Here is a 21,985-nt window from a genome sequence, read left to right as displayed (position 1 = left end):
AAATGCCGCCATCTAGTGAACATAAGTGAGTATTCTCATTTCAAAATGCTGTGTTCGTGGCGTTTTCTGTACACGACCACAAGTTTACGGTATTGATTTAGTCACGTCTAACCTATAAAAATGAAAATATGTATTTCCATTACCATTATTGTAACACACTCAAATTCAAATTCTACTTTAAACTTTTTAATTGTGTTTTTGCATTCAGAAATGTAGCTTTTAGCTTGAACCGAATTTATTCTATTCGATTTTTATTTACTCTGTTATGTTCTAAACAAAAACAGTAGATATTGGGTGATTTTTAATGTTGGGGCAACGTTGTCGTTCACAGATTGCATTTATCAGGGACTTTTAATTTGAAAACAGCAGCCAGGATGTTCTTTCTCGCTAGCACAGGAAGTTTAATTATCAGCTGACCGTGGTGTTTTGGATGGAAGTTGCCTTTGGTACGGAGGGGGCTCTTTCTTGATCATCTTAAGCAAACATTAAACGTCAGCGATACCAAAAAATAGAGGCGCATGTAACAGAGCGCCATTCCCAACGACCGAAAGGGAAGAACCCGGAGAAATCCGCGCTATTATGAACGGACGATGATAACAATCGGTGGTCTGCTTGCTTGCTGATGTTGAATCGTCGCAAAGAAAGAAAACAACGTCAGGCGAGGCTCGTGCGAGTCGGTGATAGTCTGCTATGGCTGATCTAGCCTAACCCACTGCGATACCCCCTTGACTTTGTCAAAACTCGTTCGATGTTCATGTAATGTAGCTGTCCGGACAAGACATTTTCTTTGTTTGTTGTAATAAACGGTTATGCGATTCGAGAAAAGTTAAAAGACATATCAGAGTCTTGTTTTTTATTTTCCAACAAACCGTTGGCGAAAAATAGTTTCTTGGCTGGACGCCTGCATATGGATTGCAAGTGAATTAACTGTCTTTTATTAATTCATGCTTCCTGGCATCAGTTTGCTGTGACTAACAGAATCTGCTATTAATTTATTATAATTTTTATCATATTGAACTTTTTATACGGAACAAGTGTGTGTCGATTAGTTATTTTATATTGTTATTTATAAGCATGGTGACAGCGGAATGCAGAGATAGCTGTATTGCAACACTCGTGTTTTGACACGTCTTACGTCACGGTATCGCTTGTCGTGCTGTTTAAACTTTACGGGACTTTCAAAGCGCGTGCTCTCTCAACGTAGTACCTGCATTTAACTTCATACTAAAGAAGGGCCGATTCGGCGATATCAATACCGATCTGGCACAGTCAGAGATCCTCGTTGATATCCCCAATTTCTCCCCGCCAATGCTGGACCTGGAGGTCGTTCCTGAGCGATCTTTGGGAAATGAACAATGGGAATTCGCATTAGGTAAAGTGTGCTATCTAGTATGGAGGGTGAACTAACCCCTGAATGTAGGGCAAAGGGTGAAATGGGTAATCTCAGTCTCGTGCTGTGATGACAGACTGTTTTCAAACTTTATAAAAATGTGTCACAAATCAGACATCGCGGTCAGTTGTCAGTTTCATCACATGTTTGACATATTGTGAAGCTGCTCTGACGAATCTATGATGGCTATTTCCGAACAAATCAAGACATTGCGTCACCTGCATGTCTGTGTGCTTTGTAGGCTGCAATTTCCTGCTGAAAAAACAAATTATAACAAATATGAATTGAAGGATATTCAATGAAAAATATGAGTATGAACCACGGTCGATTGCCATTAAAACTGTTATGAAATTCCTTTATGTAGCGTTTTAGCAGGGATGTTGTTACTAGACCAGTTGGTACATAACATCTGTTTTTCACACCCCTCAAATCTGTTTTTGACACCCCTTGTGTTTTATAAAATCTCATCGTGTAAACTGGAAAGCAGGGCTAATAAACCCTTATTTTTCAGGGATGCCATTGGCCCAGGCCATTTCCATATTACAGAAACACTGCAGAATCATAAAAAATGTCCAGGTGCTTTACAGCGAACAAGTAAGAAACTTGTCATTAACGTGTTTTAGTTGTCTATAGACAAATGTAGCACTTTTTATATAACTGACCTATTTTACCAAACAGATGCCACTCAGCCATGACCTCATTCTCAACTTGACTCAGGATGGAATTAAACTGCTGTTTGACGCCTGCAATCAGAGACTGAAGGTGAGACGTGACACTCATTTGTTTAACACTGTGGGTTTGTCCTTCTCACATTACAACGCAAACTTTTCTTCATGGAGTCGGTGTTGTTTTTCCAGGTAATTGAAGTGTACGATTTGAGCAAAGTGAAACTGAAATACTGGTAAGTGATCTCAATCTGTAGCATTTTTTTTAATCGTAAGGCACAGTGCAGTCATGCTGTATATTTAATTAATATGTGTGTTTGAAAATTGAACCCATGACGTTGATGATGTAAGTGCTAAACTGTCTCATTTGAGTTATAGGAACAATCTAATTCTTTCTGGATTTTGCTTGTTGATATCCAAAATAAAACTTCCAATGATAGACTGATGAGCAACTCTAAAAGGGATAGTTCACCCAAGAAAGAAAACTCTTGTCATGAATTCCAAACCTGTATACATTTCTTTGTTTGGTTGAACACAAAGAAAGATATTTGGAAGAATGTTAGCAACTGAAATTTCTGGGGCACTTTTGACCACCATAGTAGCAAGAACGATTGTATAATTTATTTGTTCTGTTGAACACAAACGAAAATATTTTAGGAAATATTCAGAATTTAGGAAAACAAACCGTTCTGGGGCACATTTGACAACCATTGTAATGTCAATTACATCTTTTTATTAAAAGTATCAATTTATACAGGTTTGGAACAACTTAATGTCAAGTAATTATTGACATAATGTTCATTTTTGGTGAACAATCCCTTTTTAATCAAACACTTTTTAATTTAATTGAGATTTGTGTCAATTGAAATGCTACAGAAATGTAAACTGGCCTATTCTTCTCGACTTTACAGTGGAGTACATTTTAACTCTCAGGCAATAGCACCCACTATTGAGCAGATTGATCAGTCTTTTGGCGCTACTCATCCGGGAGGTAAGATGCATTTTCAAGTTTTATGTAAAGACCTCTATCTGCCTCTCCAGATATGTCCTGTTCATTATGGGCTGTGTTTTTTTTAATGCATTCAGTCTACAATGCTGCCGAGCAGCTCTTCCACCTGAACTTCCGAGGGCTTTCATTCTCCTTCCAGCTGGATTCATGGAGCGAGGCACCTAAATATGAGGTAAGTTTTTTTAACTTGCTTCGAGAAATATGACTTTGTTAGTTTTATGTAAAACTAAATCACACTGTGAAAATGTGGACCCTTCTGTGGTAAGTGATTCTATGTAGGAAGGAACTTTTATAATAAATGATTTGCTGTAATTGTGTAGCATTGTTTTTGGGAGAAACAGGTATGTGAACGTAGCATGTTTTCTAAATATCTACGAACATATTATTGTATGTTTTGCTTTAGTACAGTCAAAAAGCTCATTTTAGTATTTGGTAGCAACAGGACTGTAGAATAAAGTGCCACCCATTTACGTGTTCTCCATTTTTCCACAAGGTCTAGAAACACACATGCTTGTACAATATGTCACACGTGGTTGAAAATGTCTCTTATCTATTAACCTGATTGCTTAATAACAAAAGAAACAAACGGTTAATGCATTAACACAATTAATACCCATATGTTTTTTTTTTTAATGGGGCACGTACAACCCAACGTTACTTTGAAATTAATGTTTGGAACTAAGCTGTTCAAGACTTGGTTTTTTTATGATTTATGGGCAAATTAACTTGCATGGACAAATGTGACCAGACTAAACTATGCTGTTGAGCTTTCTGGGGGCAGCGACACTATGTAGGATTTTCAAACAAATAATTTACCATATGGTGTACACATACATTGCAAGGGACACCTTCACAGACACCTCATTCTACCCCCAGTTGTTTTGCCTTGACAGCCTAACTTTGCCCATGGCTTGGCCTCCCTGCAGATTCCTCATGGGGCCACTGTCAAACGGATGTACATTTACTCTGGGAACAACCTTCAAGAAACCAAGTAAGTGCTTCATGTGATTGGATAGTGATGGGTGTGTGAGAATTACACAATACCACTAATGCATGTTCATAACTGGAACTACTGAGCACACTATAGTTTACTGGCAAGCCATAAAGTAGAAGATCATTTTCTTACTTATAGCCATTTGTATTTCTTTTGTGGTGTTCTTCTATGGGAGCATTCATTTCGCATTAGTCTGAAACCTTCATCAAACTTCAGGATGTGTGTTATTTCCCCAATTGGTGATCATTGTAAATCATATGTTCCTCTTTAGGGCCCCTGTGATGCCGCTGGCCTGTTTCCTTGGTAATGTTTACGCAGATTGTGTGGAGGTTCTAAGGGACGGAGCAGGACCGCTGGGTCTCAAACTTCGTCTCCACACTGCAGGTATTCAATTCCACTGGTGGTTCATGACTCAAGTATGTCTGTTAAGGACCTTTTTGTTTACTTGTGATTGGCAAATGGTGGTGCCTCATGTCCAAGGTAAAATCTTGGCCCTAAGAAACATTGATATAATAGATGAAAAAATAATTTAAAGGGATAGAAACTTCTGTCTCCATTTTCTTACCCTAAAATTTTAATAAAATTCTGTGAACACAGAAGATTATATTTTGAAGAATACTGGAAATTAAATAGTTATGGGGTACCATTGACTTCCATAATGTTTATGAAGACAGATTTTTCATTTTAGGGTGAACCATCCCTTTAAGGAGTGTGTGCAGTTTGTGCAATGTATGTGTTTTTTTACTTTCTAAGGATGTGGCCTGGGAGTAATGGCTGATGCAAAAGTCCGGACCTTTGAGAGAAATATCTACTTCGGAGATTCTTGCCAAGATGTTCTGAGTGCTCTTGGTTCTCCACATAAGATCTTCTACAAATCAGAGGACAAGGTAATGAGTAACCCTCCTTGTACACACTTTATACACTATACAACTTACATTATTTTTAACATAAGATGCATTCTCAACATAATCTATTCCTGTTTATGTTCGGTCTGACTTGAATTAGTTTTTTTTCCGTTTCTCAGATGAAGATCCATTCACCTTCTCCTCACAAGCAAGTCCCGTCCAAATGTAATGACTACTTCTTTAACTATTATACATTGGGAGTGGTGAGTATTTCTTTTAAATGCTCTGAATGTTGTTTTTAGTTCAAATTTAACATAAATTGATCCACTAAACAACTAGCATTACCTTTCCCGGCATTCAGGATATACTGTTTGACTCTACAACCCACCTGGTGAAAAAATTTGTCCTTCATACCAACTTCCCCGGTCATTACAACTTCAACATGTAAGTGTCATTTCTATGTTATCAGTACTCTTTATATAATGCAGCTGTGAAAATATTCAGCTGCTGCTGCTGTGTTGGATGGGTCTTTCTGAAGGGTGCGGCTGTCTGGCCATATTGATTGAAAATTGATTTTCATTTCATTATGCCTTCAGTGTTTAGAAATATGTGTATCGGTATCATCTTACCACTTTATTTGCACAAGAGAACATCAGAATAACTGCCTCTCTCGCTCTCTCTCTCTCTCTCTCTCTCTCTCTCCCTTTTGTGTCTCAGTTACCATCGATGTGATTTTAGGATTCCCCTAATCATTAAAAAAGGTCAGTGTTGTATATCTCATACTGTCTGTATCTTTACTTGCTTTTATTTGGATCGTTGTTGTTCATTCAGCTGTTTTTTTCTGTTTTAGATGGGGCGGATGCCCAGAGTGAGGACTGCATTCTGACCACCTTCAGCAAAGTACATGGACTATTATGCATCACTATTATGTAAATATAATTTAAACAGATGAGTAATTTCCGTTTGTACTTTTTCTCGCAGTGGGATCAGATTCAAGAGTTACTAGGACACCCTATGGAAAAACCAGTTGTGCTGCACAGGTGAGAACCGTCTGTTTTCAGGTCACACATCAGGTCATCTACATACATTTTCGTAACTAAATGACAGAATTAGTAACACTCTTGTTTTTTGGTTTGGACGCTAATATAGTTATCGTTATTGTAATAGTGTGAATGGCCTGTACCTGAGTTTTTTTTTACTTATTTAGAATAAAAACAATATATAGTCATTTTTAGTCTTGTAAGGAGCAAAATGCTTTTAAAAATCTGCAACCAAGACCCACATCGCAATTATTGTTGAATATTGAGAATTTGCGTAAAATCAACCAAATTGTTCAATATTTCCCCGGCTCGAATTTTTGATTTTTTTCCTATTTGTACAGAAGCAAGACCAATATCTGGAGTGATGTTAAAAAAATGAAATTCCACAGATGAATTATCATTAAGTAATCAGTTAATTTGTAGAAGGAGGTAAAAATGACAATTTTCATCTGAAATTTGGAGCCATATTAGGGTAAAAGTGACAGGAGATATATGCCAGCATCATACTTTTATGTGTACACAGAGATCTGTTTATCGGTTAGTAAATCTGTTAATCTGTTAACGGCATTGAACAAAACCATTTCAGATATCAGAGAAAATGCTTCGGGTCAAGGCACATTATCTTGCTCTTAATAGTTCATTTATAAGATTCTATATGTCCCATGTCAAAAAAATGCCGGGGACCACTGGTTGAGTTGACACAGAATTACTCTATTTTGAATGTCTCATGCATTTAATCAAATGTGTCTTGCACGGCAGGTCTTCATCTGCAAATAACACCAATCCTTTTGGTTCCACGTTTTGTTTTGGACTACAGAGGATGATATTTGAGGTATGTTACAGTCACCTTCTGCATGTTTATATTTGTTTTACTCTGCATGCGTGTATACATAATATGGTAATTCTTTATCACAGAGCAGCTGTGCAATGTCCACACTGGAGTGGATTTCATTAACAGCATAATTAACTGTTGTTGCTATGGTTACAGGTCATGCAGAACAACCACATCGCTTCTGTGACACTTTACGGAGCACCTCGTCCCAGCAGCCTGGCTTCTCGTGCCGAACCGAGCGCTCACTGAAGAAGCCGTCCGGCCCCGTAAAACCTCTGAACTGACCAGTAGAGTGTGCCTTCACTCACTGCTGCCATCACACAAGCTACAGCAAGACATGCTGGGAATTTCTCTGGAGATTCCTGATCTCGCCCCCTTCCCCACACATTAAAGAGGCCACAGATCCATCTCCTTAATAAGAGCATGGATGCAACCCTGGCTCCGTCTCCAAAGCTGTAACCCAGACATGCGTCAGTGTCAGCATCGACATCGTACTTGTGGATGCACAGTGATCCAGTTCCACACATCCACATAGATTTGTTGGTTTGTTCTTCATGCATAGTCACAGCATTTGTTGCCTGTGCATAAATCGGTCGAAAATTATATACCAGACGCACCAAAGGACATAGATTGAATCACTCTGAAATGCAGAGGATGCACAAGTCGAACGTAGACAGAAGCGTTTATAGCAGAAATGTGTATGCATTTGATATGTGTAAGCTAGCGCAGTGTGAAAGTGCGCCGGTGGATTCAGTGCTGTGGACATGTTCTTTGGACTCATGAGCAGGCTTACAGTCACACTCATAAAGATTCATAAACTCATCACATTTCATACCAAGTCAGCAGCACAGATTACCTCCCATTTCAATGCTTTACATTAATGTTGTTATTCTGTTTTAAATAGATGTTTTAAGCAACATGAGCACATTGGTTTTTAACATTTGCACTAAAATACACCTAATGTACTTGATAATGGTCTCTTGTCCACTGAGGAACGTTTTAATTGCCGAGTTTAACAGCGAGAGGATGGCGGGGGAGGAAAGGAGGACGTGCAAGAGCTCTTGACTGAATAGAAAACCCATCATCCATCCTCTGTCATTCAGTCCTCTGAATGTCCTCCCTCATTTACTTTTGTCCACAGTATAAAGATGTGAAGTTTATTTTGTTCTTTAGTGTCTCAAAGTCTTAACTTCAGAATTTGCTTTCTGATTGCCAAAACGCTAGCCAAAGATGAGACGGCTTTCTGTCCTTTTAAATATCAACATAAGAACATTCCCATTTGATTTGATTCAGACAGTCTGTAAATTCATGAATTATAATTTTTTATTCAGAGCCATGTCTTTTGGTTTCTGCTCAGTGGAGTTTGCTGGTGCTGTTTCTTTAGCGGGTAGGCATGACGCTTTCTGCAGCACTCTGTTGGTGTGTCTATATCTGTACAGATCTGTAGCGTGCAAATTTTCTTTTATTTCCATTGGTTTCTGATAACAGTACTATATTGGATCTGGAGGCATTTCATCCAGTCCAGCTTAACCTCTCCAACGTTTCCACCACTGTTGTTCTAAATGGAACATCTTGCGCTCAACCACTAGGAGATGATCAGAAAACATCATATAATGTTTGTTCAGATGGTGTGTTGACCCCTTTTTAAAGGGGTAGTTCTCCCAAAAAGTCTGTCATCATTTACTCACCCTAAAGTTTATCATAACCTGTATACATTTCTCACAATTTTTAGTGCTGGGACATCATTCACTACCATCATTGTTTGGGTTTTTTTGTTCTGTTGAACACAATAGAAAATATTTTGAAGAATTCAGAAAGCCATTCTGGGGCACCTTTGACAACCATTTAAATTTTTCTACTATGGAAGCCAATGATGCCCCAGAGCTGAAAACTTTTAACATTCTTCCAAATATCTTCCTTTGTGTTCAGCAGAACAAAGTAAGTTATATAAGTTTGGAAAAACTTGAGGGTAAATGATGACAGAATTAAAATTTTTGGGTGAACTATCCCTTTAACAACTGTCCATTGCTGTGGTGCCTAAGCCTCATGTTTTTTTTAAGTTAAAAGGTCTTGTAATATTTACATAGCTAGCCGTGTTAGCTGTCAACCTTCAGTTATGATCAAACCTCCCTTCAGGCTTCTACATAGTGTATGCTGAATAGGGCATTTAGGTTTTCGGTTACATTTACTTCTCGTGCTGGAAGGTGGCCGATGATGTTTTACCTTTTGCTTTTAGTTGTTTATGATGAAAACACAGTTATCTCGTGCCTCATCTCCCACTGAGCCGGTCTTGACTTTTTCCTCTGTAAATGAAATCGTTTTAAATGCTTTGTGTATGTCTAAGCATGTAAAGCTAAATTGATAAATATTCCTTTCGTTCTAAATAACATGCTATTAGAGGAATTGCTAAAAAAAAGGACTCGTTGGGTTGAACTACAGTCATGGAGGTCTTGTGTACTCCGTTTGTTCAAATGTATTGAAACTGAGATGATTGCGAGAAATTGGTCTTGTATTGAACATGCGGAAGACCCTCTATGATTTGAGGTTCAAGCGTGGTTGTGGCCTTTCTAGAGAAATACAACTTGCAATTTGTCAAATCTGTGTGAAGTTCCGCTTTGAGGAGCTGAGGAATGATCATTTGTCATTGTGAGCATCTAGATGCACAATTGCAACCTCAACTAAGTAATTGTTAACAAGAAGCGACTCAACCATTGATTCTGTGTCATTTAGGGAATTTTACTGTCGAGGGGCGTGTGGGTCTGCCCAATCTTAGGTGGATCCTTTTTAATGCTTGGAGCAAGTGAATGCTTAATTTTCATCAAATGGGTTTTGGCTGTATTGTTTCTTCTTCAGACTTAGTATTTTTGCATCGGAATAAACAAACAATTGTCCTGAGGAGGACTGTATTTAGAAACGGACAAACCCCATACATTGAAATGCGCATATTAATTCTGTGTATTATATCCTTCAACTATGTTGAATGTTCCTCCCCATTCTTGAAAGTGATTATTTTTTGTGGATTCAGTACATTAACCATTTCTGGAAATGGGATTTATCCTCAATTAAAAAGTGTGATCTAAATTTATTGCAATGTGGTGTTTTGTATCTCAGATATTTTTACTCAAACGATCAGGCTGACAGGTTGGCAGGCATTTATTTTTATTCTTTGTTTCTTTTTGTTTAGTTCTAAAGCAATAACTATTGCGTTGATGGATGAATTTAAATGTTCTGCTATATACACGTTGCAAAAATGCTGTGACCATTGGATTTTTGTTTTTCTCATTAAATCTACTGAAAGCATTATATCAGTTTTTTAACTAATTTTGCATTTTGTTCTTTAAAACTGTTACAGTGTGTTCAACAAAAATATTTAAAGAATGGATCTAATAAATATGGGGGGAAAGAAGAGAGATGAGTTTTTGTCTTTTATATTTCACTTGGGACAAGAAGTTTAGTAGTGCGTTCATATTCAAAGCAGTTTACACTCGGAATAAAAAGTCAATTTCTGATCAATTCAATACAAATACAAAATCAGTAGATCATCCAAAACAATTTGCCACATTTATCAAAGAATAAATGTTTGATGAATAGTGCCACATCTAAATGTACAGTACAGTAAGAATCTGTTTGGCCATGCATAGCTCTGTGCAAGAACACCACTTAACATTAAATATTAATTTCATGATACACATAGAATAAGATCTTTAAATGAAGTTCTAAATGAAGGTTTGGGAGAAGCTTAAATATTCAGTCCTGTCAATCATCATTAAGAGCGTATATAAGCTGCAGTCCCTCTGCCTCCCCACCATCAGTTCTTACAGCATCCCTCCTCACCATCTCCACATACTTTGCTCTTATACTTCCTCTGTGCAGTTCTATTACTAGGGGGTAAAGCTTGTAGCTCGAGCGGAGCCTCGGGTTAGAGCGACCCTTTGAGGACGGTAGGCCAAGTTTGTTAAGCATTAGCTATTAAGGCTGAATGGACTGGCGAACTTGTGAATAAGTCTTTTAGCAAGTCTACAGTAATCTCCTATCCAAACTGAGTATTTAGTGTATAGTGGAATCATGAAATTATTTCTAAATTGTTTTGTGTTGACGTCCATGATACTAATACCTGTTTCACAGACAAGGCTTAAGACTAGTCTCAGACTAAAATGAAAGTTTGAGCTATCTTAACTGAAAATAAATTGCCCTGCCATATCTTTAAATGTCATTGGCATTGTTTTGTCTTAAGATGCACATCAGTAATGTTTTTATGTAAGGCATTTCATTAAAAGCGACTAAAATATCCTAATTTAACAAATGCATAATCCTGGTTTAAGCTAAGCTTTGTCTGTGAAAACGGGCCTAAATGTTATGACCAGAAGAAACGATTCTCAGTTCGACAGCCTTGAGTCACCAAATGCTTTCATTATATGTAAAAAGAACACTTTTAACATTCTATAAAACAAATGTATTTAAAACAAAAGAAAGAGGAATAAAAAAAAGAGTAGACTGTTGAGTAAATACATTTTTGGTACTATCATTTTTGACGGAGTTCATGCTCCACAAACACCTTAATTCCATAGTCCTGGCCCCCACGCTCCTTTGCCTGTTTCTTAGCTGTCTTAGCAACCTTATTTCTCCACTGAAAGAGAGAAGTTGTGGGATCCTGATGGTTGTGACAATGAAGGTTGGGGTCATGGAGAAGATTCCACATAAGCCAGATCTGTGGGACTGTCAGGCTGTGCACCACCATCAACTCTCTGTAAAAGCAAGGATCAAACACCTGGAGATGTGGCGCGGCAGATGGTCTCACTATTCCAAAGGTACGGAAGCCCTCATGGCGAGCGGGTTGAAGGCCGATCCTGAGCAGACACATGCCCAGAAAGACATCATCTATAGGGAAGAGTTCTACCTCTTTGCAAGCAAGGTGAAGCTTCAAGGCAGTATACCCGGACATGACAAAACCTCCTCCGCCTGCGTAGGACGGGTAGATCCCCTGGCCATAAATAAACTCTGGAACAAAGTACTTACTGTTGCGTCTTCGAATTGGTTTTGCGTGAACAATGATATCTCCAACAAAAAGATCCTTATTGACCTCTTTATCCGTTAGCATCTCCAGGATGTTGTCAAAGTTCACATACACATCTGCATCTCCTTTAAAAATGAACTTCGCTTTGGGACAACTCACGTTGACCCACTGTAAAAAGTGAATTTCTTTCAGTGTCAGGTTAAAAAAAGTGTCCTCAAAGTCCCACAGAAGGATGTCCCCATAAATTAGATTCTCATACGCCAATAGTTTGTCCCATAATGGAAGCGCTGTTTGATTTTTGGGAACACCAAGAAGAAAAACTCTCTTGACGTTCAGCTCTTTTTGAAAAACCCCCTCTTGTCCCCATGTGCGTCGAACTACCTGACGTTTGTCGAAGTCCACTGCTATTGACTTTATGGCAATCAGGAGGTACGGGGAACCTTCTTGTCCAGAACATTTTGTTTGCTGATCGATTAGCAGTTTGAAGTCTCGCTGGTCTTTCTTTTGAAGGTAATCCTCAAAGTCAAATGAAGTATGTGTTGGCGAGACAGTGGCTATTGTTGAATGTTTAAATTTCGACTTTGCTTTGGTTTGTGTTTTAGATTTACTCTGAGATTTGACTTCCGATTGCTCTTGGGCCGTAAACTTGGTTTCACCCTCACGTTGGCAAGGGGGGACGTTTTGATGTTTAGAAGAGACAGGCTTTGTGTCCTGTCCTATTGGAGCTCCTCCCAGTAGGGTTCTTGAGTTGGTGGACCCCTGTTCAATGTGCAATGTCCCCCATACAGGTGTCAGCCTTTGGTGTGTATATAACAACAGACAAAGAAGCATCAAGAGAATCAAGGCGCAGACAATATCTCCTTTTATATAGACCCTCCTCATGGTGTCAGAAGCTCCACTTTATTATCGTTCCCCAACCCATCGATTATATTTCCATGAAGCTTTCTTACTTGTGAAAGTCTCCAGTTCTTCCCGCAATATCTGGATTTTTTACAGCCATTGGGGCTTCTTCAAAACAAAAGTACAACAAAAGTAAATAAATGTTTGCTAGATTAATGCAACTTTTAAATAGGTGGATTTATAGCATCTTCAATTGACAAATCAATTTCCTGTTGTATCAGATGGCTTGGCCTATTTGAAATGCACAACACATGTTTTGTACCGAGCTATTTTGAATGACATCAAACAACAGAGGACACAGGATATTACTTGACCAAAGTTATGCTTAAGAGTCAGGACAACTTCTGAAAGAAACCTACATTCTTTCATTCCAAATGCAGAGAATGAGTGCAGTTGTTTTCCAACTCCTCTGCCAGTAAAGACTTTATAAAGGTGCGTAACCAAAATCTAATGTAACGCAACCAAATGTAATCTCACAAATGTTTATAATATCTATAAAAAACGTTGTGATACTATTTAAATGATTAAGCAAGAAAGCATACGATTATAAATAATATTCTTTAAAGAATTCCCTTAACGCTGCTCTTTAAAACACGCTGTTCGCGAACGTGCATTATTAGCCAAACCTACGTCGTTCGGATCATTAAACCTATTATAATTTCAATAGATCTGTGTCCATATGCACAATGAATTAAGCCAGTAAATTAATATAACACGTGAATTGGGCATTTTTCCGTAATGCATTATTTTTCCTATTTCTCAATGAAACTATACATTTTGGTGTTCAGCATTCTAATAGTAAGCTCAATCCTTAAAGCGTTACATTAACTTATATGTAAATAAACGCATGTAAACAAGACTTACCAGTACCAAGGCGAAACACCACGAAAGTAATGCCAGATCCACACATCTGCTTTCACTGTGAAACCGGAGCGCGCTCTGTTCCGCGTGCATGTCGATAGTTTCATTCTCGCGCAGGCGTTACGTTTCCAAATGCCCGATTTCTGTAAATGTTAATATAGTTCATATTCTTTGCAATAGGGCCCTGAGCACTTAAAAGCACATTATCAAATAACTTTCCGACGTGGTCACGTGACAAGGTGGATGTTGGCGCATGCACGGCGCGCCAGATGCCAGCTCAGCAGCTGTAGACACGGGAACGCGCAAGCGAATTATGCATTTAGCGTACGCATGCTTAAACACACTCACACTTTATACAATCATTTATTTAGAAAGTAACCTTTCTTCACAAACAGATAACACCAGTTACTTTACATACATTGCCTTGTATCTCTTTGGCTAAGACTTTAGAGACCCGCCCTGTTGTTCCACTTAACAAAACTTCAGCCAATGAGACCTGGATTTAAAATGCATCCCTCAGGCAGGCTCTTCTATTTCCCAGCCGACTCCTGATGTCTGAAGCTGTGGTCTGGTCTTCCAAATTTTGAAGTAGTGCCATCAACTCAGGAGGACGCAGTGCCTATTCTCATGATCTTGAGAAGAGCATTTATGTTGTTGTTCTTGATAGCATCCCGACAGGCAGTGATGACCAGATTTTTTGGTTTTCCCACTAAGGGACAAGGGAATATAATAAAAATTCATCATGACAGTAGATACAACTGATAGTAAGGATTTCTCTTGAAACTCCACCTACCCCTGAGTCTCCCTGCCCTTTGGATGGCCTGGTTAACTGACTTTAGACGAGCCAGGAGGGCGTTGTGATTATTGGATCTGATCTTATATTCATTAATCAAATCTCTGTTAAGATCGTACAGCTCAGTGTAACGTTTCTTTGTGGTTCTCCTAAAAAACGATAATATAATTTACATGAATGCATTATTTTATGAGAAACCAGAGTAAGGTCTGGAATGACGTATTCATCTAGAGACACTCACCAATCGCCCATGAGTCTGGCATCTTCTGCTTGTACCAACATATTTCTTACATAGTTGGAATGATCTGCCATGGCTGCTGTGAGCTTTTGATGGACGGAGTGAAACTCATCCACCTAAAACATATGAAAGATTAGTATATAGGTATACATTCATATGAGACCTGCTGTAAAAGCAATGCAAAATGTTCAAATGTTGTAATAAATTAAAGGGTGATGCTGCTATCTCTAACCTCACTTAGAGTGGCTCGCAACTCTTTGAAGTAGATGGGAAAATCCGCTTCAGCCTGTAAATCTTCTATGGCCAGGAAAGAGGCAAGGGATTGGACCAGATCTCCAGCCAGATCAATGTCATCAGTGCTGAATGTGATCTGATCAGACAAAGCTGAGTTAGAGATTTGTGAAACTAAAGCACAAAAGTGTTTCAATGATTCAAATAAACACATATACACGCACACACACATATACACGCACACACACGCATACACGCACACACACGCATACACGCACACACACGCATACACGCACACATACACGCGCACACGCACACGCACACGCACACATACATACATACATACATACATACATACATACATACATACATACATACATACATACATACATACATACATACATACATACATACATACATACATACATACATACATACATACATACATACATACATACATACATACATACATACATACATACATACATACATACATACATACATACATACATAGAATATATATATACACACACACACACACACACACACACACATTAGGAGTACCTCTCCACTAGGTTGCATGTTGATCTTTAAGAGACCTCCTCCACGTAGTGCAGTAAAAGTGACATCTGGACTGTCTATACCTTCTGGAAGCAGAAAGTTCTGGTTTAGCCACATGACCACCTGCAGATACAGAAACATGCCTCATGTTTCATGAACACTGTAATACAAGATGTAAAGGGATTTTGTTTGTTGTTGTGATCTCAATTAGATTGAGTGTGTGTGTGTGTGTGTGTTTACCCTCTGTGGTCTGTCATTGATGCTGAATGTTACCCTCCCTGTGGGTTCAGCATCCGAAGGGTCAACATTAAGGTCATACATGGAGAAGCGAGGCAGCTGACGTGTGATCTCAAACACGTGAAATAGTGTACTACAGAAAAAGGGAAGGAAAAGAGACAATTGCTTTGTAATGATCTTTACAAACACATAAATCATACACTTAAAATAATTTCTGGAGGAAGGTCATTCTTAGAGAGATTTAGTCTTCAAAAAATATAGTCCCCATAATAAAAAGGTCTGGGAATAAATTAATACAGATAACATTCTGCAGATATACACCTTGTCTTCCCTCCCACAAAGGCTTTGATGTGAAGGTCCACTGGAATGTCTTTTGGAGGAATAATGGGCACACAAACACACCCAGAGAGATTCTGAACACTTGGGTGAACCACGTGACTCTCGCCTTCGAAAATTCCCTCAGCAAATATCAGCACGGCTCTAATGATTGTTTCTGAAAGAGGGCAGGACAGAGAATATCATTACATGTCTCAAGAAGCCCAATAGAAGACATCAGCCAGAACTTTGTACAAACATATCAAGTTATTTGTTTTTACTAAAAAAATAGTCATAGATCAGCAATATTTAAACAAGTTAAAGCATTGTCAAGAATTATACCATTTGGAGTGGAGATGTTGAGCTCTATGTGGGCTCTTTGGCTCTCTGTGGCTCTTCGTACAGACAAGGCCGTCTGGAGCTGTGTGTTGGCTGGAATTACCCCCATTTTAGACTCTCCCTCTGAGACACCAGAAACAGCCTGTGTGAAACAAATATTTACCATCACCAAATGGCATTCAAAATGTTAACCGTCATCAACAACTGCTATATATAGGTACTGTGCAACGGCGATGTACAACCTTGGCATTTTCCTCATAGTTCCGTAATTCGAGCAGTAGGTTTTGTTTACGTTGGCTCAGTTCCCTGATCAGGTCCTGTTCTACACTTGTATCCATTAGGTTGCCCTTCATCTCCTTACTGGCAGGTAGATATCCACGCACTACGAGACGGCACACATGATTAACCAATTCTCAAAAAACAGAAATCATAGATTCTATCATGGTCTTACCTTCTCCCTCCACAGAGGTGCATATAAGCTGGATCTGTCCATCCATTCGGTAATCTCCTTCCACAATCCCAGACACCGAGGAGGAAAAGTTATCCTTGAAGATCACCTCACCTGTGCGATCACTGCGAGCATCAATCTAGACAGGGAGAAAATGCACATTCATTTCACTAGCATTGAAAAAGTTGTAGGGTGGATTGGAGTCTTGTTGCTAAAGCACTTACCTTTCCGTTAGACCACCCAGTTATTAACTCAACAACACCATCAGCGTTAAGATCAAAGGCGTGTATACTCATGGCATGGTTTTTAGACTGTTAGGTTAAAAAAAGAGAAGAATATGAAAACTTTAAATGGGGCAAATTTTTACATAATCCTGTTTTCATTGATAGGGATAAATAGTGTTTTCAGGGGGTAAATACATTTTTTTTGTTGATCGCACTACCTTGATTCTCCAGTAGCGGGCAGTGCGGTCATATACTCCTACTGTTCCGTTGGCCAGAGCATAACCAAATCTGCTGCCGTGCATGTGACAAAGCGAAGTGACTGTCTGAAAGACGAAAAAACACTTAGAGAACAAATGAGAAAATGAAAAGATATCTCAGACTGACTCCAACCTCATTTTCTGCCATCTCAGTAACCAGTTCATCCTCTCTGAACACCCTGATGTCAAAGTCCTCTGATCCAGCAAGAAGCTGAAAAGAGGAGTTAAGATTATGATATTTTGAAACTGACAAAGCTAATTTGTTAATTTGGGGTATTATGTAGAATCATTCTGTCACCTCATTCTTGCCATCTCCTGTGAAGTCACACAGCACTAGTGATCGCACATTATCTCCTGTGACCTTCAGTGAAAAATTCAGAGATCCCTTAAAATTTTTATTTCTTTTCTTTTCAACACGTTTTTGTAAGCAACAAAAGGACAAATGATCTAACCGTCCAGAATTGATCATTTCCCTCATAGTCGAAGCCCTGCAGAGCACAGTTTCCACCAATGATGGCGAGAGGGGACTTGATATCTCCTAGTTTTCCAAGCACAATGGAATTGGCTCCATCAGCTAACTGTAACACAAAACATTTCACTCTTTTTCAAAAGAAATGTTTTATACTAAGGGCATTTATTCTCTTCATGTCTAATTTTTTTTTTACATTTTTAATTCTTGGTATTTTTTGTATCTCATACCTCCTTGTAGAATACATCAGCGTTGTCATGCACATCATAAGCCAGCAGGTTGGTCTGAGAGCCCACAAGCAGTGTGTGTCCTGTGGTGTTGGGACCCAGAGTACCAGCTGTAAGGCAACTGACTGCCTGATTGATGTTGAGAAGTGAGATGTCAGAGTCCTGTGTACTCTGACTCAACCGGTGTGCTGATGGCCTCTGACCTCGAGTGTGGGGATTATGGATAAACACCTAAATGGGTTTAGAAGTTAAATTAATGTATGCAACTAGCTATAATGATAATATTGTCAATGAATTATATTGCATTTATAAAATCTGAGAATTACTTTACTTTTTTTTGTACCCAAAATCATAGGGAAATACCAATCTGTAAATAAACATTTAATTTACCTTGCCTGCTTGTGTGGCTGCAGTGAGGCATGGATGAACCCCATCATACTTTCCAACAGTAACCATTCGAGGGTTAATCTTATGGTTTAATTTGAGCGTGAAGATCGGCACTAACATGGTGGCACAGCTCCAAAGCGAATATGCTTCAATAGACAAACCTATGTCAATGTAATAAACATAGCTTAATATAATGGCTAATGAATAAGTGTTTTACAGATAAGATCCAGATCTGTTCTCTATACTCTTAGAATATATAAGAAAAACGCAAGAAACACCCGTCTTCTCTCCGCTCGCCCATCTAACTACCCTTCTCTCTTGGTAATAGAATAAACAGCTTACCGTGCTACTGCTCGCTGGGGCTTCCGTTGCCAGGCAACAGCGGGCAGCTTGTCGCAGCATTATCAAGCCACTTTTGCTAGCATGCTACTGAACTAATCCTTTAAGTGCACACCACTGCTGACTATATTTTCTATAAATTAATACAGTTGCGGTGTTTCTGACCCTACAGAGCGAATATAAACCGCCGTTTCATTTCCGAATGGAGCATAGAATTTCTATGCAATCGACGTATTTTAGCTAGATCCATGAACTCACTATGAGACGGCTAGGTATGCTAACTCTGCTTAGCTGCATATACAACGCACGCAGGTGATTCCCAACAATTTATATATTTTTATCTGTTGCAATAATTCGAGACCTTGTACTTAATTGGGTCTTACCGTAATTTCTGTTTTGGTGTTGATGTGGTTTGAAGGGGTGCTGCTGCTAGCAGGACTGATGCCCATAACTTAAAAGGGGTTGATTTTAAACCGTGTGCAATGAGCAAGCGCAGTACCGTTAACGTTAAATAATTGTTAAAAAGTGACAATGAAAATGTGAGATCGACAATGTGTAAATAAAGTTATATTAGAAATTATAATGTAAGGTAAAGGGCCTACTCTTTAAGTACAAAATATATAATGTTTATACGTGTTCACAAAATGGGAAATTATAGTGTGCCATTATTAATAGTTTTCCTAGACATAATAACACGTTTTCGATATAATACCGTTATAAGACTTGATGCCATAATTTCTTTGTATTTAAACTACAAATTGCAGTGTCTTTCGTAACCATATACATTAACCATGATATTTGGAGTAAAACTATGATCATAAACGTTTAATGTAATAAAACCACGGTACATTTGAAAATGATTTTAGATTTATAAACAACTGAAATACATATTATATTATGTTACATTTAAATTACACTTTGCTACTTTGTAGCTTTAAAGAACTGATTTCCCCTTAAATTTCAAAGCCAGTCTGCACTCGTCACGTCAGTTCTGTTTTTCTCTGGTGTATTCATTCATCAGCGTTGGGGGTAATGGAAAAACACCACCAGTCAACATCGAAATAGCGACCGAGTGCAGATCAACGCTTTTGTTTACTGTGGTCGAGTGCAGACAGGGGGAGCACCAGTGTTGCCAACTCTCGCGAGACAAATAAGCAACTCTCACCTCAAAAAGAAGCCCAAAAGAAGCCCAATGCCTAAAAGGTGCCCCAAAGTCGCTGTAACCTGCCACAGCCTAAACAGCATAGACTATTTGTATAATGAGTGAAACAATTACTTTTCCAAAGCCAAAACGTACTTTATTTTTCAAGTTTTACAAAACAGAAATCTAAAAATCATTGTACAAGACACACATTTGTGTGTGTGTGTGTGTGTAGAGAGAGAGACAGAGAGAGAGAGAGAGAGAGAGAGAGAGAGAGAGAGAGAGAGAGAGAGAGAGAGAGAGAGAGAGAGGTATGTGTGTGGGGGGGGGGGCAGAGAGAGACAGAGGTTTTTAAAGATAAAATATAAAAATAAAATATAAAAATAAAGCATATTTTAATAATAATAAAGAGAGAGGTTTTTATAAATAAAATAAATAACATATACAAATAAAATATAAAAATAAAGCAAAGCAATATTATAATAATATCAAAGCAATATTCTGCCACAAAATGTGTGCACAGCATGTGTGTGCCTGACAGCATGATGTGTGGGCCTGACAGTAGGCCTACTACTATCGCAAAATCTCCGTAACTTGCACTAGCCAGATCGACTTTGTTGTTCAGATTTACCCGCGTGACGTTAGAGGTATGATGCACGAATGAGCTTGCGTGCGCAGTAGGCCTAGTGCGCGAATGAGAAGAACTGATTGGACAAACAGATAGATAGATAGATAAATAGATAGGCTACTTTATTGATCGCCAAGGGATTAAATCTTAACTTAATAAATATGCCTACTGTTGACCAGCCTACAAAAACGTGAAGCACAGAGTCGCGTATTATTTTTGGCATTAAGCAACCAAGTTTCTAAAAATAAGCCCAAAAAACCGCAACCCGCGACTCCACATTTTTCCAAGCGACTTCTCGTAAATACAAGCCCAAAGTCGCGTATTATAAGCGGACTTGGCAACTATGGGGAGCACGTGCTTTTACACACCAGTCACAGACAGTTAGTTTCACTTCACTCAGTGCCGTGTGCAAAGCGATTGACGAACTTTTGACAAACATTTGCATTATCACATCGTTGAATTGATAAGTAAAGCATATCTAACAACATAAATTTGGCGAAAATGTATTTTTTCTAAAGTGGCGTTAGTCCAAAATAGTTAACAGTTAAGAAAACGTACAGTAAGGAATACGCAGTATATTAACAAGCTACTTTTTGGTAGGAAGTTCCTTCACGTCCCTAAACAAAAGTAAATAACATGCGCATTCAATTATCTCATCGTATAAACAGATTCATATTCAGTGGCGTGGAAGTTATATATAACCTAAAACAAATTTCTCACACGTATTTTGTCACATTGTTCGGACGGGGTGGGCGTGGTGGTTCTTGATTGTGCGATGGTTTGCACCCTGTATGCTTGAATGAGTAACGCCGTGTGCAGGCTCTGGTGGGCGTGTCTTTGCGCGCGTCACGCACGCTGGGCTGTATAAAAGCACGACAGTGTGACCTAACTGGTATCATCACAAACAGCTCAATCACAATTACGTGAAGCGATACAGCAAAAAAAACCTTCGGGAATTTAACGGATATTCGTGAGAGAAAATGGATCCTTGTGACTGCTCAAAAAGTAAGTACTTAATACCGCATCTAGTTACACTTTGGCATAGGTTCGTTGTGTTGTTTTTAAAATGAAAAACATTTACGTTTTTTCTCTCGACAATGTTGTTAAATGGTTCCTTCATGTGTGTAATCTCTTTGCAGCTGGAACATGCAACTGCGGTGCCACCTGCAAGTGTACTAACTGCCAGTGTACGACCTGCAAGAAGAGTAAGTTGTTTTATATTTAATGACGGGGACTGTTAACCATTTAAGTTCCTGAGTTTAAACTAATTTAATCTTTCGTTTCCGTTATAGGTTGCTGTTCTTGCTGCCCCTCTGGCTGCAGTAAGTGCGCCTCTGGCTGCGTGTGTAAGGGCAATTCCTGTGACTCCAGCTGTTGTCAATGAGGAGGTCAACGCAGCGTTTCCTACGATGTGAACTTTATCTTCGTCGTGCATTGTAAATGTTGTCCTTTACGAGATAATAAATGACCTCCAGTTAATGTAACGTGTGTTTCATGTTTCAAAGATGATTTGTATTTTTGGGGGGGGGGGTGATTTGTATTGATATAAAATAATTTCCCTTGATGGATGATCTTTATAAGTGGAGAACGTCTCAAATAAA

At 38.7% G+C, this 21,985-nt stretch overlaps 4 protein-coding genes across 6 annotated transcripts; 2 read left to right on the top strand and 2 right to left on the bottom strand.

Annotated features, from left to right (window-relative positions):
* Positions 1-389: 389 nt before the first annotated feature.
* On the top strand, positions 390-10,179 carry phaf1 (phagosome assembly factor 1). 2 transcript variants are annotated; one of them, XM_079466286.1, is made up of 16 exons: positions 390-1,372; positions 1,902-1,984; positions 2,069-2,152; positions 2,248-2,291; positions 2,967-3,046; positions 3,142-3,236; positions 3,958-4,055; positions 4,330-4,442; positions 4,812-4,945; positions 5,083-5,166; positions 5,265-5,347; positions 5,621-5,664; positions 5,754-5,803; positions 5,885-5,943; positions 6,703-6,775; positions 6,932-10,179. In XM_079466286.1, exons 1-16 carry the CDS (start codon positions 1,309-1,311, stop codon positions 7,022-7,024), a joined length of 1,281 nt encoding a protein of 426 aa, XP_079322412.1. In that variant the 5' UTR covers positions 390-1,308; the 3' UTR covers positions 7,025-10,179. The 2 variants fall into 2 exon arrangements, with proteins under 2 accessions (XP_079322412.1, XP_079322413.1); XM_079466287.1 differs by having other exon boundaries at positions 391-1,372; positions 3,991-4,055.
* A 133-nt stretch (positions 10,180-10,312) lies between these two features.
* On the bottom strand, positions 10,313-13,795 carry b3gnt9 (UDP-GlcNAc:betaGal beta-1,3-N-acetylglucosaminyltransferase 9). Its single transcript, XM_079466066.1, has 2 exons — positions 13,554-13,795; positions 10,313-12,797 (listed from the first exon to the last, which is right to left on the bottom strand). Exon 2 carries the CDS (start codon positions 12,669-12,671, stop codon positions 11,298-11,300), a length of 1,374 nt encoding a protein of 457 aa, XP_079322192.1. The 5' UTR covers positions 12,672-12,797; positions 13,554-13,795; the 3' UTR covers positions 10,313-11,297.
* Positions 13,674-19,099, bottom strand: bbs2 (Bardet-Biedl syndrome 2). 2 transcript variants are annotated; one of them, XM_079466064.1, is made up of 18 exons: positions 18,999-19,099; positions 18,280-18,437; positions 17,893-18,120; positions 17,646-17,771; positions 17,492-17,554; positions 17,327-17,404; positions 17,155-17,259; positions 16,937-17,023; positions 16,716-16,851; positions 16,507-16,646; positions 16,268-16,406; positions 15,932-16,103; positions 15,614-15,743; positions 15,377-15,496; positions 14,814-14,951; positions 14,585-14,697; positions 14,344-14,492; positions 13,674-14,259 (listed from the first exon to the last, which is right to left on the bottom strand). In XM_079466064.1, exons 2-18 carry the CDS (start codon positions 18,394-18,396, stop codon positions 14,153-14,155), a joined length of 2,148 nt encoding a protein of 715 aa, XP_079322190.1. In that variant the 5' UTR covers positions 18,397-18,437; positions 18,999-19,099; the 3' UTR covers positions 13,674-14,152. The 2 variants fall into 2 exon arrangements, with proteins under 2 accessions (XP_079322190.1, XP_079322191.1); XM_079466065.1 differs by having other exon boundaries at positions 18,280-18,422.
* Positions 19,100-21,263: 2,164 nt separating this feature from the next.
* On the top strand, positions 21,264-21,909 carry mt2 (metallothionein 2). Its single transcript, XM_079466063.1, has 3 exons — positions 21,264-21,389; positions 21,524-21,589; positions 21,677-21,909. Exons 1-3 carry the CDS (start codon positions 21,365-21,367, stop codon positions 21,766-21,768), a joined length of 183 nt encoding a protein of 60 aa, XP_079322189.1. The 5' UTR covers positions 21,264-21,364; the 3' UTR covers positions 21,769-21,909.
* Positions 21,910-21,985: the final 76 nt, after the last annotated feature.

The sequence above is a fragment of the Barbatula barbatula genome (assembly GCF_947034865.1).
Source record: "Barbatula barbatula genome assembly, chromosome: 10".
Classification (NCBI taxonomy): Eukaryota; Metazoa; Chordata; class Actinopteri; order Cypriniformes; family Nemacheilidae; genus Barbatula; species Barbatula barbatula.
Note: the sequence above shows the minus strand (reverse complement) of the source record. Positions and strands in the feature narration are given on the sequence as shown.